Below are 21,746 nucleotides of genomic sequence, written 5' to 3'. Positions count from 1 at the left end.
AACTGGTGGGTAGCAGTATAGAGTGATCACTTTTATTCATTATGACTCGTTGAGGATATTAAAGAAAGAGAACTCATCGACACAAGATGGCAACATTAGTGATTTGAAGAGCAGTAGCAATTTTAGGAAACTTGGAAGGTATCGCTTAATTAGCTAATATTCAAGCTATCGACCTTCCAGCCTTTCTTCTTTCGATTTATGAAGGTCCCGCTGAAAGGTTCGAATTTGTGTAATTACATATCTGTCTGTTGAACAGTTTGCAGCATTTGAATACTAAGCTCTACGATTTAAGACATGTTGGTCAGCAAAGTAACATGTTTGAAGCTTTTGTCACACGCACGAGGAAACCAAGCAATGGCTCTAATTTATGTTTAAAGGGACTTATGATACCGCACTACTTCTCAATCAGTTTAGAAGGTTAGAATATAAATGGGTCCAGAAAATTGTATGCACTTGGATTAGTCACAATGAGCATTGATTCGTAGCGGTTAATGATAATTATAGTTTCAAACAATTTAGAGGCTTTACCAAACTTAGTTATTAAAAAATAAGATTTGGAGTACTAAACATCAATTGTACTTTTTCATCGCAATTCAAGTAGGTTGTCAATTGTGGCTTTGAGACATTAACCTGAACAGATAACATGTGATTAATCAGTAACGATCGTGCATTGAAGGGTGCCAGTATAGGGAGGTAGAAGAGTATTTAAGGCGGCTTCACTGTATATCAATGTACTGAAAAAACGGTTATCAACTTTCAAAACTTCACGCCATCTTTAACAACACATGACACATTTAAGCACTGCGTGTATTCATGCTGATGATATTCACAATAGAGTGACTGATGTTGCCCCTCCAATCAATGTCAGCACTACTTTTCGATATGATAATGAAAATTTAGTTCCCGAAGTTGAGATTGAGAACTTCATTGAAACTATTGAGCAGACGCCAGTTTATTCTAGGGAGTCACATCCCAATAGTTTAAGACTGCAAACTGTTCTTTCTGACATCCTGGGTGGTCATGCCACTGTGTATAATTCCGGTGTATCCGCGTTTCATGCTCTTATCTTCCACTATAATCCAAAGCGATTCTTCATGGATGATGGTTACAGTGGTGTACGTGGTATTGCTACTTTATACCAAGAAAAACATGGTTTAGAGACGTACAAGTTACACCAGATCGAAGAATTCGCTGAAAAAGGCGATTTAATTCATTTAGAAGTGCCACTTAATCCTTACGGCACTTGCCGCGATATAGCTGCGCTTGCCAAACGAGTTCACAAGAAAGGTGCCATATTATCAATTGACTCCACTTTAGCTCCTCCTCCTTTACAGGACGCTTGGGACTTTGGCGCTGATGTTGTGATGCATTCGGCCACAAAGTACCTTGGAGGACATTCTGATTTATTGGCAGGTGTTGTGGTTGTGAAAACTATGGAGCAGCAAAGAAAACTCATTAGGGAGAGGATTTTTCTAGGAACAAATGTGGGCAATCTCGAAAGTTTCCTTCTTTTAAGGTCCCTGAGAACATTTGAGATGAGAGTCTTGAAGCAATCAGAGAACGCAGCAAAGATTGTGAGTTTTCTACATGAGAACAAGGCCAAATATTCGAAAGTTCTTAATGAAGTGTATCATTCTTCTTTGCAAAAAGAGGCCTTTGTACAGCGGCAATTAGCTGGTGGCCATGGTGCTGTCTTTTCAGTAACTTTAAGAAGTGTGGAACAATGTAAGAAACTTCCCGCGAAACTTGTTTATTTTCAGCATGCGACATCGCTAGGTGGAGTTGAGTCCCTGATTGAATGGAGAGCTTTGAGTGATACCAAGATTGATCCATTCTTAGTTAGGCTGTCGATAGGTTGCGAAAATGCTGATGATTTGATCCAAGACCTTGATAATGCATTGCAAGTCTTGCAAGGTGCTGCCAAGGATTAAACTACTACAGATTACTATGTGGTACATCTTCAGCGCTTTGCAAGTCATCGAAAGTCGTAGAATTTCTTTCTAGTTCAAGACCAGAATTAGAATGAAAGATCTATTGACAACAACTGTTGATAATCCAATTAGAATTTTCGTAAACAGTCTTTTTTTCGACCTGAACTGTTTTAGAACATTACGACTGCACAAATTCCTCTTCATTGAATGTTGAAGGTATCAAATGGCTTGCAGGGATCCAAATTGGCTGATGGCTTCTCTTCTTATTTTAGTCTCCGGGTAGCAAAACGCTCGAGATATATCAACAGATATAAAAAGATCTCGAGCAACTCTTAAGCTCAAGAACGTTCAATTTATTAATGGAAATCCTGAAACAAACATCTAATGGAAAACTTTACTTACCTGCCGACCCTGCTGTTGCGCAGTTGCGTCTAAATGCCCAAATGAAATTTCATGAACTGAACAAATTGAGCCCAGATCGCTCTGAAGAGAAAGATCGTATTCTTAGAGAATTACTTGGCAGCTATGGTGATAAGATAAGCATCGATCCACCCTTTTATTGTGATTATGGGGTGAATATTCATCTTGGAGAGAATTTCTATTCCAATTACAACTTAGTCATTCTTGATTGTGCTGAAGTTCATATTGGGAATAATGTCATGTTTGGGCCCAATGTGAGTGTATACACAGCTGGCCATCCAATTGGGCACAAATCTCGTCTCACTGGGGAGGAATATGCATTACCGATCTCCATAGGTGACAACGTGTGGGTTGGTGGTAACGCAGTAATTCTACCAGGTGTGACAATAGGTGAGAATTCGGTTATAGGAGCAGGCAGTATTGTCGTAAAGAGTATTCCTTCTGGAGTTATCGCAGCAGGTAATCCTTGTAAGGTGATCAGGGAAGTTACTGAGGAAGATGAGAAGACTACGCAATTTCACGCAAAAAAGTGAGTCACTATTTCATCGAGGGCCCCGTTTATCCAACCTGTCAGATAATGAGGCAGTGTACTATGGCTAAAACGAGGCATGGTAGGATAAGCGCGATAGATTTAGTTGCTGGATGCGTGTTGGGTGGGGAATAGTATCACGAACTTAGTCGTGCAGAGCACCATTGAAATTAACACTTGCCATACTTATTTCTATGTAAATTAATCTCAACGTTCAATCCTCACAAATCATAATGAGCAAAGCAGAGGAACATCTACTCAAAAACTGCATGGATAACTTCTGTGTAGTTTCCCTTACTGGTCTGAGATGTTTCTTCAAGCTTAGGATTAAGAACGAAGGCTGGGCTCTTATAGTCAACATGTCCACAAAATGGCAAGCTTGTATGTAAACCAAGTATCTTCAGTTCCGGAAATGAAAGGTTCTCGAAGTAGGATGGTGGCACGCTCACATGATAGTTCTCTTCTTGTCTTTGGTAGCTTTTGTTCATAAAAAAGAATGCCCCAATTCTAGCTGCATCGCTGTGGTTGGAGCTTGCTGCGTGGTACGTGCTTCCGAGCATAAATGCGCCGTCACCTTCATCAAGTTCTAGATAAATTTCTTGAGAAGAATCATATCCCGTGGGCGCATCAAGTGGACCCCACAAATGAGATCCAATGATAGCCCTTGTGGCGCCGTTCTTCTTGTTCATTGGAGTCAACGCAAGGGCAAAGCCGACTTGCGCATCATCACCATAATGGTACTCTTCACGACGAGGATGAACATTGTGCAATGACATGTCTTCACGATGGTACATTTGGTCACCAGCACCAGGACCTACTCTGTAAATGATACTGGAATACAATTGAACGTCCGATTCTGAGCGCCTCAGCTTGCCATCACCAATCCAAAAGATGTTGGACTCTGACAAGAAGTTATGTGAAACTTTGTAAAAAGTATCATCACAGGCTATCTTTTTAAGACATGTTGGCGACCTCAGCGCAGCTCTAGTCACAACAGTGGTCTGCTTCGGGAACGGAGAGCCATTCCAGCTTTCGTCACGGAAATAGTGTGGTTCCAGCTCTTCCTTGATCTGCTCGCAGGTATCGGCTGGCAGGTATTTCTTCACAATACAAAGTCCATAGAGCTCCAATTTTTTCACAATTGCCTTTAAATCTGCTTTATCGTTCACAACAAGATCCGAGTACTTAGGTTGCACGTTAGATAGGATCGTGTTTTTTGGGATAACAGCATATTTCTTGCCGTCCTTCTCGAATGTGTTAAACAAATTTTGGTTCTTAGACGCCATTCTTTGTTGACTGAATTAATTGGGAAACGAATAAGTTAGAAGATGATCTTCTTGCAATGTGAGTATAAGTGGGCGTTTTATATCATTTGGAACTCATGGTAGGATAGTCGCAAACTATCTCGCAACCAAAATTGTTGAGCTATACTATTAATGTCTTGGCAACGTCACGCAATTCATTTCTATTGTTTATCAGCGGTATTTGTCGTCCCTTTGTGAACAAGACTCATTTTGAGTCATCTGGAGTCAAGTAGGTTCATTCACTGTACTGCTTTACTTGAGAATCTAGCTAGTTGAAATTGTAGAAAGGTTTCCAAATATGGAAGATATCATCAAATTATATATGTTCAGTTCAAATTCACAAATAATGTGCATGAAAGCATCGGCCTTTGGCGAAGCTTTGTTTTAGATTGTAATTTCCATTAAAAGAACAAAATTTGACAAGGCTAAATCGACGGCAAATCCTTATGAGTTCGTTTTATCCTTTAGCAAAAGATTGAGCACCTCTTTGATGGCTTTCGTCACGACCCTCAGCTCTTCCTCGGATATAGTGAAAGGGGGCATGATATAACACAGGTTCTTGAAAGGCCTGATATAAACTCCCCGTGATATGGACTGCTCTTGAAACCAGGGAACGTTGATCGGGTCTTGCAGCTGGACAACCCCAACGGCACCAGTGACCCTTACATGATCAACAACGTGCTTCATGAGGGTTTCGTTAGCAGATATAGCCTGATAGAGCTCCTCAAATAGCTGCTTTTCAATCCTGTTAACCTGGTCTATCCATTCCCCTCTCAACAGGATATCAAGGGACTTGTTGGCTACGCTGCAAGCCAATGGATTGCCCATAAAGGTGGGTCCATGCATAAAATAGCCCCTAGTTGGGCCCTGAGATATAGATACACCGTCCGAAATCTGTTTGGTGGTTAGCACTGCACTAAAACTCAAATATCCTCCCGTTAGACCTTTCCCAACACACATAATGTCTGGAAAGACATCGATTCGTTCTTCTTCAGGGACATTCATTATTTCCTGATATTTGGCACAATGCTTGAAGGCAAAAATCTCTCCAGTACGGCCAAACCCAGTGGCCACTTCATCCATAATGAATGGAATGGCATACTTGTTACAAGCTTTCCGTGCTTCAATCAGGAACTGGGGATGATAAATCCTGATGCCGCCTGCACCTTGAAGAAGCGGCTCCAAAATGACAGCGCATATCTGGTCATGGTTCTCGTCCATTGCCCGTTCGAATTCTGCAAATTCATCAGGGTTCCATTTGGTCAATTCTGCAAAGGTCGATGGATTTTCTAGGGCTATATTTGATGTGGGAAGCGTTCTCAAGACACTGGGAGGCTTCACAAAGATGTTCTCGGGAAGGTGGTCCTTGAAAAAGGTGCGCATCGGATTGTTTGGATCTCCAATACTCATTGCACCAAAAGTGTCCCCATGATAACCATTCCTTATGGTCAGGAACTTGATCTTTTTCCTTCCTCCTTCTTTGGCAGTATAGTTGTACTGAATGGCCAACTTCATCGCCACTTCAACTGCGACAGACCCTGTATCTGCGAAGAAGATTGAATGAAGCTCGGGGTGATTAATGAGAGTCAGAAGCTTTTGGCCTAATTTGATCGCAGGCTTGTGAGTTAGTCCTCCAAACATGACGTGCGAAAATTGATCAATTTGGTACTTCATTGCCTGATTTAGCTCCTTGTTATTGTAGCCATGAATTACACACCACCAAGAGGACATTGCCTCAATAACCTGCAATCCATTCTCCGTCTCCAAAGTAAGCTGGCATCCATTTGATGAGCTCACAGGGTATACGGGGAACGGGTCTTTCAATGTTGAAAAAGGATGCCATAAATGCTCTTTATCCCATTCGAGACAGTTTTGGACTTCAGTTGAGTAGTTAAGAGGTGTCATCCTTGAACGAGAGGTTACTAATGAGTTAAAAAGATACCTGTAGCTCTCGGGAGAGTTACTAGCATCTTTTATACTTCATATAATGCAAGTAGAAACCATTTTTTGTTGGGAGGCACTAATTGTTGGGAGGCACTAATTGTTGGGGTGCTATGACTCGTGGGATTGCAAGGATTGGTGTATTTCTTCAAATGGCGTTTGAGCGAGTCAATTGGACTCATAACACTATTAGAAAGTGCTCTTGTAATTAATAAGAGATGACTCATGACTCATGACTCGTCTCTTGAAGATCGCGTTTTTAGGGCCTTTTCGAACACGGTGAGTCGTCTGCCCGACTCTTGTATTTGTTATCCATAGTGGATGACGAGGGACCGTTTTCTGGAGTGAGTCGCTCTTGTGTTATTGTATACATCATATTTCACAAGCGTATATGGAAATGGCCTCATTTAACATCTGGTTGCTTAATGATGGCGCAAGATTGCCTGGACTTGATGCAATGATCTCAAAACTTCCCTTTGATTGATAAGGAAAAATTAATGTTAATATTAAATGTCAATAGGGCGCTTGTGCTCGTGCAGCCATTTGCGCGCTCGAGCATGTTCATCTGCTTGAGAACCGATCTGTCCATCGAAAGGTCAATAAAATTTGTAGTGCATGGCTATCGTTCATATTTGATTGATCTGATCACTTCAGCTTTAGCCTTCCAGTGTAATATGCTGCTAGTACTTTTTGATCGATTTTCCAGTAACAACGTCATTATGATGCCAATGAACGCCAATGAAGGACCCACTAAGGCATGAAGGGAGGAAAAGCCATCATAGCGATTCCATCAATTTCTTACTTTAAAGTAGGTCAAATGGAAGACCTTCCACTTGCCATCAAATACTCGCAAGAGCATTGATGTCTTTCGTTTTGAAGTCCCTGTCGAACGATGAGGAGCAACCTGCACAGCTATATAATTTGGCGATCCTAGATCGTGTTTTATAGTCCGGGAATTTAGAACACGTCTTGAAAGTTGATCCTCGTTAACCTTACGCCCACTAGTACTCCATGGAACCGGGCCGCCTTCAACGATAAACTATTGTGGAAGAAACAGTGAGCGATTGTTGCCCCTATAAACCTATTTTTTTTTTTTTGTGGGCAATTGTTGCACTTCTGAAGGCAGATTTCTTGTGCCATCTTTGCCGACATGCGAAATATTTTCGACTGTAGCTTACATAGTCAACGTTTCAGCTTTTCATTGGGCACAATCAGGATCTCGACGGAATTCTGAGCTAAATAATAGCTATGACATCTTCTCTTCATGTTGAAAATACCTCTCAGCTAAAAACTGGCGGCTACAGAGCAGAACTTATGGCTATTGAAATCTAATGACTCTTGTAATCTCTGAAGCGAACTGGGCATGTAGAAGTGATATAAGCACTCTGCTCAACAACGAAATCGAACGTCCTAAATGCCTCTAGTTACAGTTGCCTTCACAGAAGACACTTGAATTTAAGCGTAATCCTGGTCCCAACAGTATAGCATCCTCTTTCGGCAACTTCATGTAAGGTATTCTAAGATGGTAATGTTCAACTTTCTGAGTCAGTTTCAACGGTTTCGTAGTCATTGCCAACAAGGCGGCACTTCTGAGTTGAAGGGTCGCTATAGTTCCTTAGGCGTTGATGGATACCTTCTGGCAAGTTATCGACGAATAGTACAGGCTGTATTGGTCGTAGATTTGCGTCTTCACGGCGAGAGGTGCCTAAGATATTTTCTCTGCTTATGTGTTGCTCACCGTTGAGAAATGGCTACTATCTGTTGCGGAGAAAGTGCTCATTCGGTAGGATTCTGAGAACCCGGATAATCAGAATCAAACCCTCCTTGAACGTGCAGCAACCTATAAAGTGAATAGCCAGACTCCTAGCTGCTAGGTTGGACTCTTTTGCACAGTTAAAAATCCCCCGGTTGTTTTCGCATATCTACCGTTTCCAATCATCTAGCTTCTGGATCGATATTATTCAACGATAGGAGATCAAGAAAGTCGAAAAAGATGTTTCGCGTTATTATTCGATTCATTCTTAGTACAATTGACTTGTGATCTTGAGTATGTCTGGTGATTAATACTCGTACTGCATTCGAAATAGGCTAATAGGTAGCGATGACGCATCTCAGCTGTTGTCAAGGTGGGCTGCTTACTTTCCCAGGAGCGATGATCGCTCGCCATCACGAAGATCGGAATTTACATCTAGGCTGGAGATCTTTCAAACAAATGCTTAACGGTTTCGCTCTTTTGAAAACCGTCAGAAGATATAGGTTCTCTTTGTTTAGCCGCCCTTCGGAGAAGAAACCTCGACTAGAGCACTTCAATCAAGATATCCATGTCATATACTTGGTATTGAATGAAAAGCTTTTAGTTGATAAGCAGAGTCATTCTCGAATGTACTCCAAGAAATTTAACGTAAATTAATGACACAAAGCAGGAGAGTGCTTTTTTATTGCATAGCCCGTACTTTTTGTTGTTATTCATCAGGCCAGTTAAAGTTCAGTGATTGTCAATTTTACCTGATCAACCGATCCGCTGCATTATGAATCTAAAGTCAGAGCTTCAAGTAATTTACTATTTAATTTTGGCGGAAATGCTAAGAAGGCTGCAGACGCGAATCCAAAACTGCAAGACTACTCGCCTATATGACAAAATAAGATACGGAGATTATGATTACTCTGCAAAATATGATCAACTAGAGCACTACTGTCATTGCACTCACAACAGACAGAAAGAAAACCTCAAAGCCTGGCATGGCGCAATGCTAACGACAATTGATGATCAGCAAGGGACTGCCTATACTCTCCAAATACTAAGAAAACTTGAAAGGCACAAAGTTTATCGTGGTATTTTAATGACATTCTGTTCTGATGACCCAAAGCATTGATAATACTCTTCCAAGATATGTCAGTGCCTGAAGTGAACGAAGTTGCAGACGAGTGTTGTGGATCATTAAACACCGCAACCTCGTGAAAGGAAATAAATGGATCAAAGGACGCATTTTTGCAGCCCAAATAAAGCTTGTATTGTCGATATCGGAAGGCATCATGATGTTTTATCTGTCTAGCGGCGCATTCTTTTCCACAGTTGCAGATTGACACTTAAGCCTTCCCACGGAAATCACACTGTACCGACAAAGCATAAATGGACTTCTGAAGTATTAATTGTTCTGTTCAAATTGCCTACATGTCCCAGAATTTCCCGTTTAAGAATCATTCTCCAAATTAGGTATGCTTTTTAAACTTTGAGGCAATCGAAGCTCCTTCCTTCTGTTCTAAAAAAAGGTCTAGAAGCATCCTATTACCGGTTTAGCAATGGGTCGCCGGTCTCTTTCCAACTAGAGCCAGGTGGAAAAACTTTTCGAAAGGAGGCGGTGCCTTTTAAAGGCACCGAAAAAAAAATTTTAGGTAAAAATAAGATCTCGAAGGGGAAATTGGTTATTGGATCCTGAAATTCCTCGTTTGAGCAGCCCAATCTGGCTGCTTTGGAATAATCAAAAAAACCAATACCCAAAAAAACTCGCAGGGCTGCTTGTTTCCTTCTTGGAATTGACACCTTCAAATTTGTCGGAATTACGATCTGCTAAATTACTGAGGAGTAAGTTTCTGGAAGCATCGCACACAATAAATTGCTTTACTAACCGTGGCCCACTCTTACCTATTGGAGTAATGAGTGATGGACACAGATCTTCACAATGCTTTCCTATAGTTTCTTTATCGGTGAGATTTTGTCATACGGTCTTTTCGGAAAGTTCTGTGCACTTCATTTACTGTTCTTATGAAGCTGACATACGTTCGGGCTAATAGGTTGGGCCAAACTGCTTATTTAGGGAAAAAAAGCTTTCGGTGCTATTATCGCTATGGATCTGTCGCTCACAATGTCAGCTGTTGCAAAGAAGTGTACAGTGGCTCACTTTCATACAGATAAAAGGGACACGATTTTCGACTAAACCATGGTGCTCTTTCGTTGGGAAGAAAAGTCAACAAACCATGCTTTCCTATCTGCTCTTATGTTTGTTAGGGGTTGCTTCAGCAGCCTCCGATAATACTTACGAGACTGATTTTTATTCTAATAATGGTGATTCAGCGTTAGTTCGCCGCACATCGTCAGCTGTGTCTGGAGTTACTAATATGTGTCCAAATTTGAACTTCAAATGGCACGCAAAAAATACCAACACCATGCCATATTACATGGATCTATTGTCAGTCGATTGGGTCGGTGACAATACTTATGAACTTTCAATAAATGTCAAGGGTGATCAACAGATTGATATGAAGTATCTCTATTCCTTAAAAATCATTGGCATCAATGGTCCAATGGGTACTAAACAACTTTGGGGTAAGAATGAGAATACCTATATAATTGATAACCCGACAGATTTCACGACGAAAATTCAAGTTTATGGTCAAAAGTATAATGGCGATGAATGTAAAGTTGCTATGCCATCATTCCAAATTCAATACGAGTATCTGCAAGGTGATGCCGCTCAGTACTGGCAAACTTGGAAATGGGGTGCAACTGCTTTTGATTTGATGACTGGTTGTAACGCAGACAACAATGGCAATTCTAATGCTGACTTTCCGCTATGGTACTGGGATAATGCTAAGTGCTCTACCAGCTCCACAAGCTCTACCAGCTCCACAAGCTCTACCAGCTCCACAAGCTCCACGTCTTCAGTGCCAGCTAGTACCACAAAGGAGCCAGCTAGCTCTGTTTCTATTTTGACGACTTCAGCACCATCTAAATCTACTTCTTCGGTACCGTCAGCTTCTAGCTCTGCCACATCAGTCCCAATAAGCACAAGCAGTCCTAGTTCGACATCTTCTAGCTCAGCATCTAGCTCAACTACTTCAGTGCCAGCTAGCACTACAAGGGAACCAGCCAGTTGGATATCGTCAGTGCCATCTAACTCCGCTTCTATTAGCTCTGCGCATAGCTCCGCTTCTTCATCGTCATCTGTTCCTGGTTCTACTACAAAAACATTACAACCAACTAGCTCCAAGTCTTTGGTTTCATCTAACTCTAGATCTAGCGCTGCATCCTCCACATCATCTAGTTCGACATTGTCCGCACCATCTAGTTCTACGTCTTCGGCACCATCTAACCCTGCATCTAGCTCGACCACTTCAGTGCCAGCTAGCACCACAAAGCAACCAGCTTCATGGATATCATCTGCACCATCTAGCTCTGCGTCTTCAACACCATCTAGCTCTGCATCTAGCTCGACCACTTCAGTGCCAGCTAGCACCACAAAGCAACCAGCTTCATGGACATCATCACCACCATCTAGTTCTGCGTCTTCAGCACCATCTAGCTCTGCATCTAGCTCAACTACTTCAGTGCCAGCTAGCACCACAAAGCAACCAGCTTCATGGATATCATCTGCACCATCTAGCTCTGCGTCTTCAGCACCATCTAGCTCCGCTTCTTCAGCACTATCTGGTTCTGCATCTAGCTCGACCACTTCAGTACCTTCTACTTCGATTGCATCTGGTTCTACATTTTTAGTGGCAAGTACTTCTACATCGGTACTACCCAGCTATACATCCGTTATGGAAACTACTTCTACGGTGGTAGTTTCTATCCGTAGCTGCTCCGGACTATCTAGTTGCACATTGGTACCACCTAATTCTACGCCTTTGGTATCATCTGATTCTGCACCTTTCGTAACCTGCTCAAGGTCTGATAGCACGGACTCCACACAAAATTCCGCTACCTTCGTTCCAAGAAGCCCAGTAACGTTGACCCCATCTCCAGCCTCTAGTGGATCTATAGGGATTCAAAGTCAGGTAGAGTGTGAAGCTTGTGCTCAAAGCAGTGAGGTATCACAATTACCCGAGACGTCAACTGACACAGGTGTTTCGGTAACATCTTCCTCAGAAGGCACTACTGCTACGGTTACAAAAGTTAGATCCCATCGAACTACCACCCTTTCGATACCCGGAAGCCACATAGCTCCTACAGAATCCCTAAGCTCTGTGGCCTCGACCATAAACTATGGTGAGACTTTATCCTCGAATCCAAGTTCAACTCATGCTTCTGCAACGACTAATCAACAACTTTCTGGCCAATCTGAAGTTGTTAGTGGGTTGCAAAGTACTATGACTACGATCAGTCAGGCACCCGCTTCAACATCAAGTATTCCAAAAAGCGAGCCTTCTTCGACTGGTTTCGCATCTATTCATACTCAGGCAAGCCTAACGTCCTACGAGGGCTCTGCGGCACGTGTGAGATCATCACTGTCAGTTCTGTTGTTGTCCCTCGTTTGTCTCTTTTAATGCATATTTTTTATTTCGATAATGATACCCACGAAAGATCTTTTCCTCCTTTCAGTTCAAGTCTGTGGTATTATACCCAGAAGATTCGTTCTTCAGCTCTCCAACCTTTGGTGCACTTCCGAAACATACATTGGAATTTACTTATATTAGATATATTCATTTACAATAAGAAGTTGAAATCGCAAACCATATGTGAAGCATCAATGTTCATCACTTGTCATGAATAGCGAGATATGAACCTTCTACCGGAGTAGAAGCTTCCTGTTTGTAGTCTCACTCTAGTCCGTCTGCTATTTGCGAAATTATGGAATAGCAAGCGAACGGTGTTGAACTGGGTTCAGGAAGGAGAATGACACCATCCTTTCGCACTTCAGTTAGGCCGCTCATACCAACAGTTTCTGAGCGAAAAATAACCAGATCCAATCTACATCTTCCATGCAGCTGCAAGAATTACTCATTTGAGTTTGAAAAGATCTAGCCGCTCATGGTTTAATCTGTAAAACAACTTTTTATTTGAAAGTGTACGCAAAAAAGTAGCTTCCATTTCAGATCGCGTTGAGCTTTGCTCAGCTGAACATATCGCTGAACAATCAGATGATGATGTGGCAGGCGGTCATGTCCATCCACTAGTAAAAGACGGGTCGAATTGGATGGTGCGTAAACAACTGACATGAAAATTAGACTAGGCCGTGCATACAATTAAGGATGATTTTACAAGTTCGGGACTGAGAACTATAAAAGCTGGAACTGTTCCTGATAAAATGCCTTCATTTTGATGCATTCGAGAAACTACTGTTCAAGAAGTGTGGGAGAAAACGAAAAAGCGCCTCAGCTTTTTTGTCTGTATAGAAGTTGCAAGAAGGTTTGTTGTGATGGACGTACGGAGGTGGCAAGACAGCTGGCAGGTTAAAGAAAACCTCACATTTGTGAAAGAGACGAAGCTGAACTATTGTATCATGGTGAAATGTTACTTAGGTCAGGCCAAGTCGGGGACCCAGAGGTTTCTTGTTGCACAACGTTCAAAAGCTGAAAGGCGTTGAAAGACATGTCTTATGTCGTATACATCATAAGTTGTTAAGCTCATGAAAGTCAGTGTGGCTTCAAAGACATTTTCCTTTCAAACTTACTTTAGGGCTTTCGAATAATGTATATGTTTGAGACTTTTAGGTGCTAGAACTAAAATCAAATCTTCGCAGGATGTATGCCACAGCAACAAGGAAAGAGCCACCCATAAGGCAAGAATTGTGTGCGATCGGATCTGCAGTCATGGTTAGAATATTATTATGGCTATAGTAGTTTACTGTGAGATTCGATGGATTAGATGGCCAAGTCCGAACAGTCCGCATTCAAATTGACTCTTTTCTCAGTTTGACATCGAAGAACAACAACGCAAAAAGTTTCTGAAGAAGCTACATGTGCTCTTCCTGGCGTATTGGTGATTCTGTAAATCGCCTTGCTGCAAATTTCGACTAAGAAGTTTGCTCAGGATCAAGAAAAGGAGTAGCGGCATCGGCAATCGAGCCACTTTCACAATTAGCTTTTCCATGAGTCCATTTATAGACGTGATAAGACGAATGGCGCAACTCACTTGATATGTCGTTTCAAGCTTTTTTCAAAGACAGGCATAGATCATTGACCTTGAATTGTCGACGATAGTATGACCAGGATTGAGACCAGGATGGAGAGTCAAGTTTGTGGTGGTAGGTACTTCGCTGGAACATTTCATCATGAACACAAACTCAGTCGCCGGCCACATGTAATTCCTTCTTTAGTTTGAGGTAGGTATGCTGGGGATCAATAACAAAAGGGGGTATTGACGCAGCCTATGTGAATCGAACGACAAGGTGTCATTGGAGATCATGAGAGCGTGAGGCAATTGAAAACAGACAATCCGTAATGCAGCTTAATTAGCAAGGAAGGTAGTTAGATGTGAGCATTGGAATATCTGGCGTATAAGCATGGTTTTCCAAAAGCTGCGGGCCGTACAAGGGCGTCGCCCATGGGTATTCTGAATCATGGGTCGTTTTTGAACGGTGTTACGACGTGGCTGGCTTTTATAATCATAAGATTGCGATCAAAAGCTTTCCCAGTAATGTAACTGTCGTATGTACGAGAGTGTAGTACATTATAAGTAACTTTTGTATGTCTTTGAACTCGTTTCAGCTGAAATCATGTTTAGTTGGGATGATCAAGTTCTTGAAGTTGGAAGGCAGAAAATGACGCCCAAAGGTAACATACAGAGGCTAAAAAATAAACAATAGACTTCAATACTAAAGCGTAGTACCAGATGCTGTAGGTGCTTCCTATTGTGGCTCATAATTCACTCTCAGGCAGTTTAAACACCAAACTGTAACCTAGTCTTTGGTTCTTCAGCAATGGTTGAAATGTGAGGCGATGTGGTAACCTACTGTGAATAACCTATGAAAAACGATGAAAGGATGGTGAATAAAATTGCACAGCAAACTGGAAACTGAATTTACAGAAAGTGTGAATTCTCGAAGGATAAATGAAGAGCCTCCCAAAGCTTGGCTATGTTATTGATGGCGAATAATCGAGAATAAAGTGTGCGGTGACTCACAGGCTTTGGTTTGAACTAGCTGCAGCCATCAAGAGCTTACTTTGCAAGAAAAATTGTAGGTATGTAAAGCTTCTCTACTGGAACGTCGAGCAATGTCCTCTTTTACCTCGTTCACATTATGGAGTGAACTTATGGCTGTCACAAAATCTTATCTTCCGAACAATTGATAATCCAAAGGGGATGGCCCGGGAGCCGTCGCATCACAAAGCATGGTACTGAAATACGCCACTGACCATGGCCATATTGCCAATGAAGAGGCCATCAAATGTCCCCAATTATCGGCTGTGGTATTGTTTTTTCCAAGACACTGATGAGATACGCTTGCTAAGAACGTAATACCCCTCGTCGGTTTGCCTTTTACAATTTCTCTGCCCTGAACTTCAATTATTTCTGACTGATCGACCTCAACGCTGAGATGAGACCACTGATTGGAATGACAAGGATCATACTAGTGTGATCGGAGCGGCATGCTAAGCCCAGGCAACCAATTGGTGCTGGACGCATTCTATGCGATCAATAGCGGTTGATGCAGCAGCCAAAAACTAACAATCTCCTTCCGGAACCGAGACTAGACGACTTGCAAAGTATTGAAAGCTCAGGGATAAAAGCGGAAGATGGTCCTGAGTTTACGCATTAAAACAATTGGATCTTGAAATCCTCACAGGGGCACTAAACTTCGTTCACCTCATCGCGAGGGCCCTCATCGCTGGGGTAGTTTCACAGAAACAACAGAACTTACTGTCCTGAGGATTTCTCAGTGTGAATTACGACAGAGTAGGCTGACGGCGAAGGGCTACATCAAATCCTACAATAAGCTAATGGCCTCTGACTTGCCTGATGTTCAGGATATCGGTTTCAATTACGAGAGAAGCCTAGATCTCCACGAGGAGGCTAGCTCTCGACCGAGCACTGAATAATAGATCTCATCCAAAGTAGCGGAGCTGACTGTTCAATCGTCCTAAATGGATTCATCATTGCTCGTCAGCCTTTATCAGTCTTTTGATGGTGAGTCCTTAACCTTTTGAGATTATCTCGAGGTACGATAAGAATAAAATTTTTGGTCATAATTCAGAAGACAAGCTATTGGATACAGAAACCCCAAGTCGAAAACGGTAATCGCAGCGAAATTAAAAAAAAAATAGATTTCGCCCAGGATCGAACTGGGGACGTTCTGCGTGTTAAGCAGATGCCATAACCAACTAGACCACGAAACCGCTTTATTCATATGGTTGATTTCCAAAATTAATTACCACACACGAAAAGGTGAATTAATTATCAGCTCAAGCCTACTTGAAAAAAGGATACGTCATGATGAAGATTACTAATCTGAGCCTTGGTGTTATTTGAGCGTAAAAACAATCCGATTACTAAAAGGATGCAGGTCTTGATGTAACCTGGTTGACAACGTAACCAGGTAATCAACATAACAGGATATCAACGAGAGTACAAAAAAAATTATTAAACCAGAAATAGAAGGAGTAAACAGAGTCTTACAGGGTGACCGATTGGACTATTGAAATTTAGTTACAGAGGAACAAGATCCCATCTATTGAGTATCAAGTGATAAATACCATTCGCATTATAAAAATTGATAGGCCATTGATACTATCCAACTCCTTGCCAATGTCCTTGTTTTACACAGTCCCCATTAGCCATAGTGCTCATTTCTGACTCTATGGAAATATACCCTTTCATCAGCCGCCTAGCCCCAAAAAGGCAACCGCCAAAACCTGTTCTAGCAAGGGAAGAGACAATTCTTAAAGCTGCAGATTTTCTTACCAGGATGGAGAATATAATCATCATTTTGCCCTCAAGCATGATCTCGACAAGAAAACTTACTTCACTAATATCATATAGGAAGAAGCCGCCCAATACTACTCCCAACAAACATGGAATACACTATCTAACCTTTGAAAGATTCCTGATGAGCTCCCAGGGTAAGTAACACCACAGCACGGCTGTTAAGGTTTCTTCGGACAGGCTGTTCAATTGCCATCAGGAGTCAATCCTGCCAATTACAATAGCTAATTTGAAAAAATCTGCGGCAGCACTCCCTATCAACATGTTCAATGAATAAGAAAGAGAAAAAAATATGCTAATGGCATCAAGCTGAAGCTTAAGGGAATGGCTTGGAACTTTCGCCCGGAGACCCTCGAAGAATACAGCCGCAAATAAACAGAAGCACGCAACTCATTCAAATAAGGACTTTTACCCTAACCTTACCATATGATACGAGACTAAATACCAATCAACGGACATTGATGCCATACAAACAAGAAACCTTGAGGTTGATATCCAAACCGATCTTGAGAGCATTCGTAATCAAAGATTACCTCCTAAAGAGCGCCAACTCTTGATAAAAGTCGGGGTCTGATTAAGATTCAGAGCTGGCCAACAAAGGGCCAACCAGTGCCCAAGTTCGTGCTCTTCCTGACTTCCCAGAGATTGAATGTAAATTAGTTCAACCATTAAAAATGAAAAAATCCAAAAACAAATACAAACTCGAAAATTCACCTCACACCAATAATCAATAATTCGAGGGAGATACCGCCTTTAAATAAGATACCTATGTCGGTACTACTAGGAGCTAGCGGTGCCGCCTAACTGCTCGCGTCAAGCCGTGCAAAAACTTTAAGGACTGAAGACTTACGACACGGACACTATCACTCTCCATGGGTGAGACCACAAATGCCTAAGGTACAACGGCACTCAAGTAGCTTTACTAACGTTTGCCCATAAATAAGAAACGGTATGATGTGACAGCTTAGGTGGGAAAACAACGGCACACATAAATCATCATTGGGAATCTACTCCTTGAGGCCAACGCAGAAATAAGACAACCAAACAAGATGACCCAATCACAAATGAATTACCACACAGAACAAAGAGCCCTTAGTAACCGTATGCTCCATAGAAACAAAAGTCCGGAAAGATCAAACAGCAATCCAAGACACCCTTACCCATTGACCTAATCGACATCGAAGACCAACAAGGGCTCAAGACCCTAAAGAAGAACATTGAAACTTAAAGGCTGTCATTCGAAGCAGTCGGTGTCTACTCGCCGACCAATCAAGAAGTGAGCTTGTTCAAACGCTTACCACCTCTATTAAAATCCCAGTACAGGCATAAAGTCCGAAATGATTAACCAGATACAGCGATTGAGACGAAAGAGATCTTTCCTATCATCGACTTGGAAGTAGATGATAAGCTCCCTCATATACTCCCATATAGGAGAGCACCCAAGGAAGAGGTTTGAATTGAAGTTGTAGTGGTTATAGTGGACGAAATGCTTGATAGGACCAATCAGGAGCTTTATAGCAAACCAGTGAAGATGGTCAAGAAGAAGAACGACTCTACCCATCCGTGGGTCGACTATCGGGTGGTTAATGAAGCCACCATCAAGGCTCATTTTCATACCCACGGAGCGAGGTTTTACTTTGGTTAAATTGGAAACGCCTCCATCTTCTCAACATTTAGATTTTCACTCAGGATATCATCCAGTCCCACCTAAAGAAGAAACTGTACCCAAGAGAGTGTTTAGAATACACGATGGTAAATATCAGTATCGAGTGATGCTATTCGGACTAGTCCACGCCCCACTCACCCTTCTCAAGATACATGGTTGAATAATTCCACGATTTGCCTCGTCCTTACTCACCTCGAGGATATGAAAACATCAGAAAGGGAACATATTGACCAATAATTCACAGTCCAAGGACGCCTCCAAGAACACCAACACATCGCTTGAAAAAAGAAACATAAGTTCTTACAAACCGAAGTGAAATTTTTAGGCTACCACATCTCTGAACATTGTATCTGTCCAATAAAGTGCAACGCAACTCATGCTAACCGCTGTGCTAATCAATGAAAGATGCACAACGCTTCCTGAGTATGATTAAATACTATCGAAGATTCAAGCACCATTGCTCGATATCGCTTGCCCTTTGGTATGCCTTAATGATTACTATGGACTATACAGCGACAAGCGCCTTCAAGGAGCTGAAGAAACTGGTTATTTCAGGCCCATTGCTCGTATTCTATACAGAAAAGTCGTACCGACTCATTACTGATGCTAGTAAGTTAGGACTCGGGGCTGTATTAGAACAAATGGAGGGCATAACGATCGTATGTATAGTGGGCAACTTTTTGAAGTTCTTACAAGGGGCACAGAATAACTAACCAGCCGAAAACTAGAATAACTGGGTATAATTGAAAGTTTACGTCATTTCAAACACCTGCTCCCGGAAAGCGATTTAAACTAAGGACCGACCATAGATCCTTACTGGAGTTGGAAACAAGAATTGAGCCATTAATTCAACTAGCGAGCCGGTTAGAAGAGCTAGCCGAATGTTAAATTGACCCGGAATAACCTCAAAACCCCCGACAATGTGGTAGCTGATACGTTAGCTTGAAGCATTCCCACTAGCAGCCTAGCTACAACCCCACCTTACACTTTACCACATGGACAACGGACAGTAAAGCGATTAAGACTAATCAGCCGTTTAGTTCACCCTAGAGGGCGATGAATCCCACTTTGAGTCACTATTAAATGAAGTACAGCGTCGAGTGATACGCCCAATAAGTCTCCACACCGGACAGCCAAGTATGAATTTAAAAGATGTACCCTTTACTATTAAGGAAGTATGTACGTCGCTCATTAACGACAAAATTAGGTCCTGGCTCTATACCAAGACCTCGAGCTATTTGGCGGGCATTTTGGGTAACAACCACCCTACCATAAAGCGGCAAAAAAGTCTACTGGCCTATATTGATTGCGTCAGTCAGGAAGAATGCCAGGAGCTGCATGCAGTTCCAACGCATCAAGAACTCATTGCATCAGTCACAAGCCTTGCCCCTCCAACTGCGAGTTCCAAAGGGCAGATGGTAGACATATCAACGGACTTTGCCACAAACTTACTGACCACGCAATGGACACGACAATATCCTTTAGTTTTGTTACCGCTGCTCAAATAGGGCGCGATCACCCCTGCGCAAAACATTAAAGTTTCTAGGCGTAATTGACATGTTAAAGCGGTTCATAGTTACCTATAAAGGGTTTCCAAAAACGGTCACATCTGACCAAGACATACGTCTAACCTTCGAACGATGGCTGTCCGAGTGACTACACCAATACCTTGATCTGCTAACTTCATGGTTCTACCTTGTTAGACGTTGGCTTGATATACTAGTTGGTATGTCCGAATCCTATTGTTACTGCCATTACCGCACTCACTGTAAATGCAGAAGCATTATATAAAATCGAGTTCAAATGAATCGCGCAGTTCGCGTCAAAAAAGTAGGAGAGCATCTTTGATGAGCCCCTAGGAAGCAATTAAATGTAAGTGGCCGTAATTCACCAAGGAAATTAACCTCTACGACATCCCGTACCTTCTGCAATCTGATTCTAAATAGTGCCAAAGCTGCGGGATAATACTAGGTTGCTCTGAGGGATAAATACTGAGAAGTAACATCTCAAACCGAGTTGCCCTGATTTACTACTTTTCTTATGATACTACGCTCGGCAGCTTAGTTAGCTTGCCCAAAGCAGCAAAAAAAATAGACTTCCAACCAGAGTCGAACTGATGATCTCCACATTACTAGTGTGGCGCCTTACCAACTTGGCCATAGAAGCTATTATTTTGAGTAGGGATCGAGTGAATGATATATATGAGCGGATTAAACTAATAAATTCACATGGGATAACCTGACAAGCGTGGTTTCGCTCATAGAAAAAGAATGTGAGATTGAATGACTGGCAATAATCTATATTTATTGTTTCTTGATTCAATGACATAACATATAATTACAACAAACAACGAAATAAACTACTTTCTAACGGCAAATTATATACAGATCAATACATTACTAAAATGGTTCTCCAAATTAAAACTAAGAGATGCCCAGTTGCGACATTTAGAGGAGGATGTCTATAGGATCGAGGTTATTGATCTTTAGGCTGTTTACTTCTTCATTTCTAAGGAGAAAAATGCCAAACACCTATTGACTCAGGAGTGGACCAGTGAAGTGGCAACAAGCGCTTGTCGTAATGGCCTGCCTCTAGTGTCCACCCCAGAACTTGATCGGGGCATTTCCACACATATCTATTGGTTATTTCGTTGTACATAGCTGCGATCTGAATTTATGCCCTATAGTGTTGGTGTGTTTTCCAATAGCCACCCAGCTGCCTATGCTTTGTGTAGACGTCAACTGTGCAGATGTATACAGGTTGTGCATATCTAATACCTGGAACATGAGGACCCGCGTACTTTGATTCAACCAGCTTCTTCAATACCGACTATCCACCAGACTGCGCTTCAAAGGGACAACAAGCTAGTAAGGCAGTGAAAGAGAGAGAGAAGAAGAAAGACAGAGATAGCTGATTCCGCAGTGGCATGACCAGTCCCCAACTTGGAGAACCTGGCAATGATGCAACTTGACTGCTATTATCCAAGTCGCACGGTTCAATTAGAATCCCTAAACGCGAATGTCACGGAAAGGCCTATTTCGCAAAGTCAGCAGAACCCCACTAACATGCCCCAGATCTTCGGATCCAAGCTAACAAAACAAGACAGTGATCTGGTTGCTATTTTGACATGTTTCGAAAAAAAATGGGAAACGGGTAAAAATGTGGAAGTGACTGCGGTTGAGAGTTGTCTTGTGAAAATCCAGGAAACTATGACTCTTTTGCAAACCTAATGTAATCCGCAAGGAATTCAGCATTATTCTGATCTTTTTGAGCTCTTCAGAGCCTGAGACTACGACCATCCGTTTTCCAAGCT

General features: G+C 42.0%; 5 protein-coding genes and 2 non-coding genes across 7 annotated transcripts; 3 read left to right on the top strand and 4 right to left on the bottom strand.

Annotated features, from left to right (window-relative positions):
• Positions 1 to 785: 785 nt before the first annotated feature.
• Positions 786 to 1,931, top strand: TDEL0G00140 (uncharacterized protein; the record flags this gene model as incomplete). The annotated part of the gene is made up of 1 exon (XM_003682544.1): positions 786 to 1,931. One exon carries the CDS (start codon positions 786 to 788, stop codon positions 1,929 to 1,931), a length of 1,146 nt encoding a protein of 381 aa, XP_003682592.1.
• A 359-nt stretch (positions 1,932 to 2,290) lies between these two features.
• On the top strand, positions 2,291 to 2,884 carry TDEL0G00130 (acetyltransferase; the record flags this gene model as incomplete). The annotated part of the gene is made up of 1 exon (XM_003682543.1): positions 2,291 to 2,884. One exon carries the CDS (start codon positions 2,291 to 2,293, stop codon positions 2,882 to 2,884), a length of 594 nt encoding a protein of 197 aa, XP_003682591.1.
• A 250-nt stretch (positions 2,885 to 3,134) lies between these two features.
• TDEL0G00120 (uncharacterized protein) lies at positions 3,135 to 4,166 on the bottom strand (the record flags this gene model as incomplete). Its single annotated transcript, XM_003682542.1, has 1 exon — positions 3,135 to 4,166. The coding sequence occupies one exon, from the start codon at positions 4,164 to 4,166 to the stop codon at positions 3,135 to 3,137; it is 1,032 nt and encodes a 343-aa protein (XP_003682590.1).
• A 462-nt stretch (positions 4,167 to 4,628) lies between these two features.
• TDEL0G00110 (aspartate aminotransferase family protein) lies at positions 4,629 to 6,089 on the bottom strand (the record flags this gene model as incomplete). Its single annotated transcript, XM_003682541.1, has 1 exon — positions 4,629 to 6,089. The coding sequence occupies one exon, from the start codon at positions 6,087 to 6,089 to the stop codon at positions 4,629 to 4,631; it is 1,461 nt and encodes a 486-aa protein (XP_003682589.1).
• A 4,011-nt stretch (positions 6,090 to 10,100) lies between these two features.
• TDEL0G00100 (uncharacterized protein) lies at positions 10,101 to 12,389 on the top strand (the record flags this gene model as incomplete). Its single annotated transcript, XM_003682540.1, has 1 exon — positions 10,101 to 12,389. The coding sequence occupies one exon, from the start codon at positions 10,101 to 10,103 to the stop codon at positions 12,387 to 12,389; it is 2,289 nt and encodes a 762-aa protein (XP_003682588.1).
• Positions 12,390 to 16,107: 3,718 nt separating this feature from the next.
• TDEL0Gtrna4V lies at positions 16,108 to 16,181 on the bottom strand. The gene has a single exon. It is a non-coding gene; the product is annotated as a tRNA-Val (tRNA).
• A 4,345-nt stretch (positions 16,182 to 20,526) lies between these two features.
• Positions 20,527 to 20,599, bottom strand: TDEL0Gtrna8T. Its single transcript has one exon. It is a non-coding gene; the product is annotated as a tRNA-Thr (tRNA).
• Positions 20,600 to 21,746: the final 1,147 nt, after the last annotated feature.

This window comes from Torulaspora delbrueckii, chromosome 7 (assembly GCF_000243375.1).
Source record: "Torulaspora delbrueckii CBS 1146 chromosome 7, complete genome".
Taxonomy (NCBI): Eukaryota; Fungi; Ascomycota; class Saccharomycetes; order Saccharomycetales; family Saccharomycetaceae; genus Torulaspora; species Torulaspora delbrueckii.
Note: the sequence above shows the minus strand (reverse complement) of the source record. Positions and strands in the feature narration are given on the sequence as shown.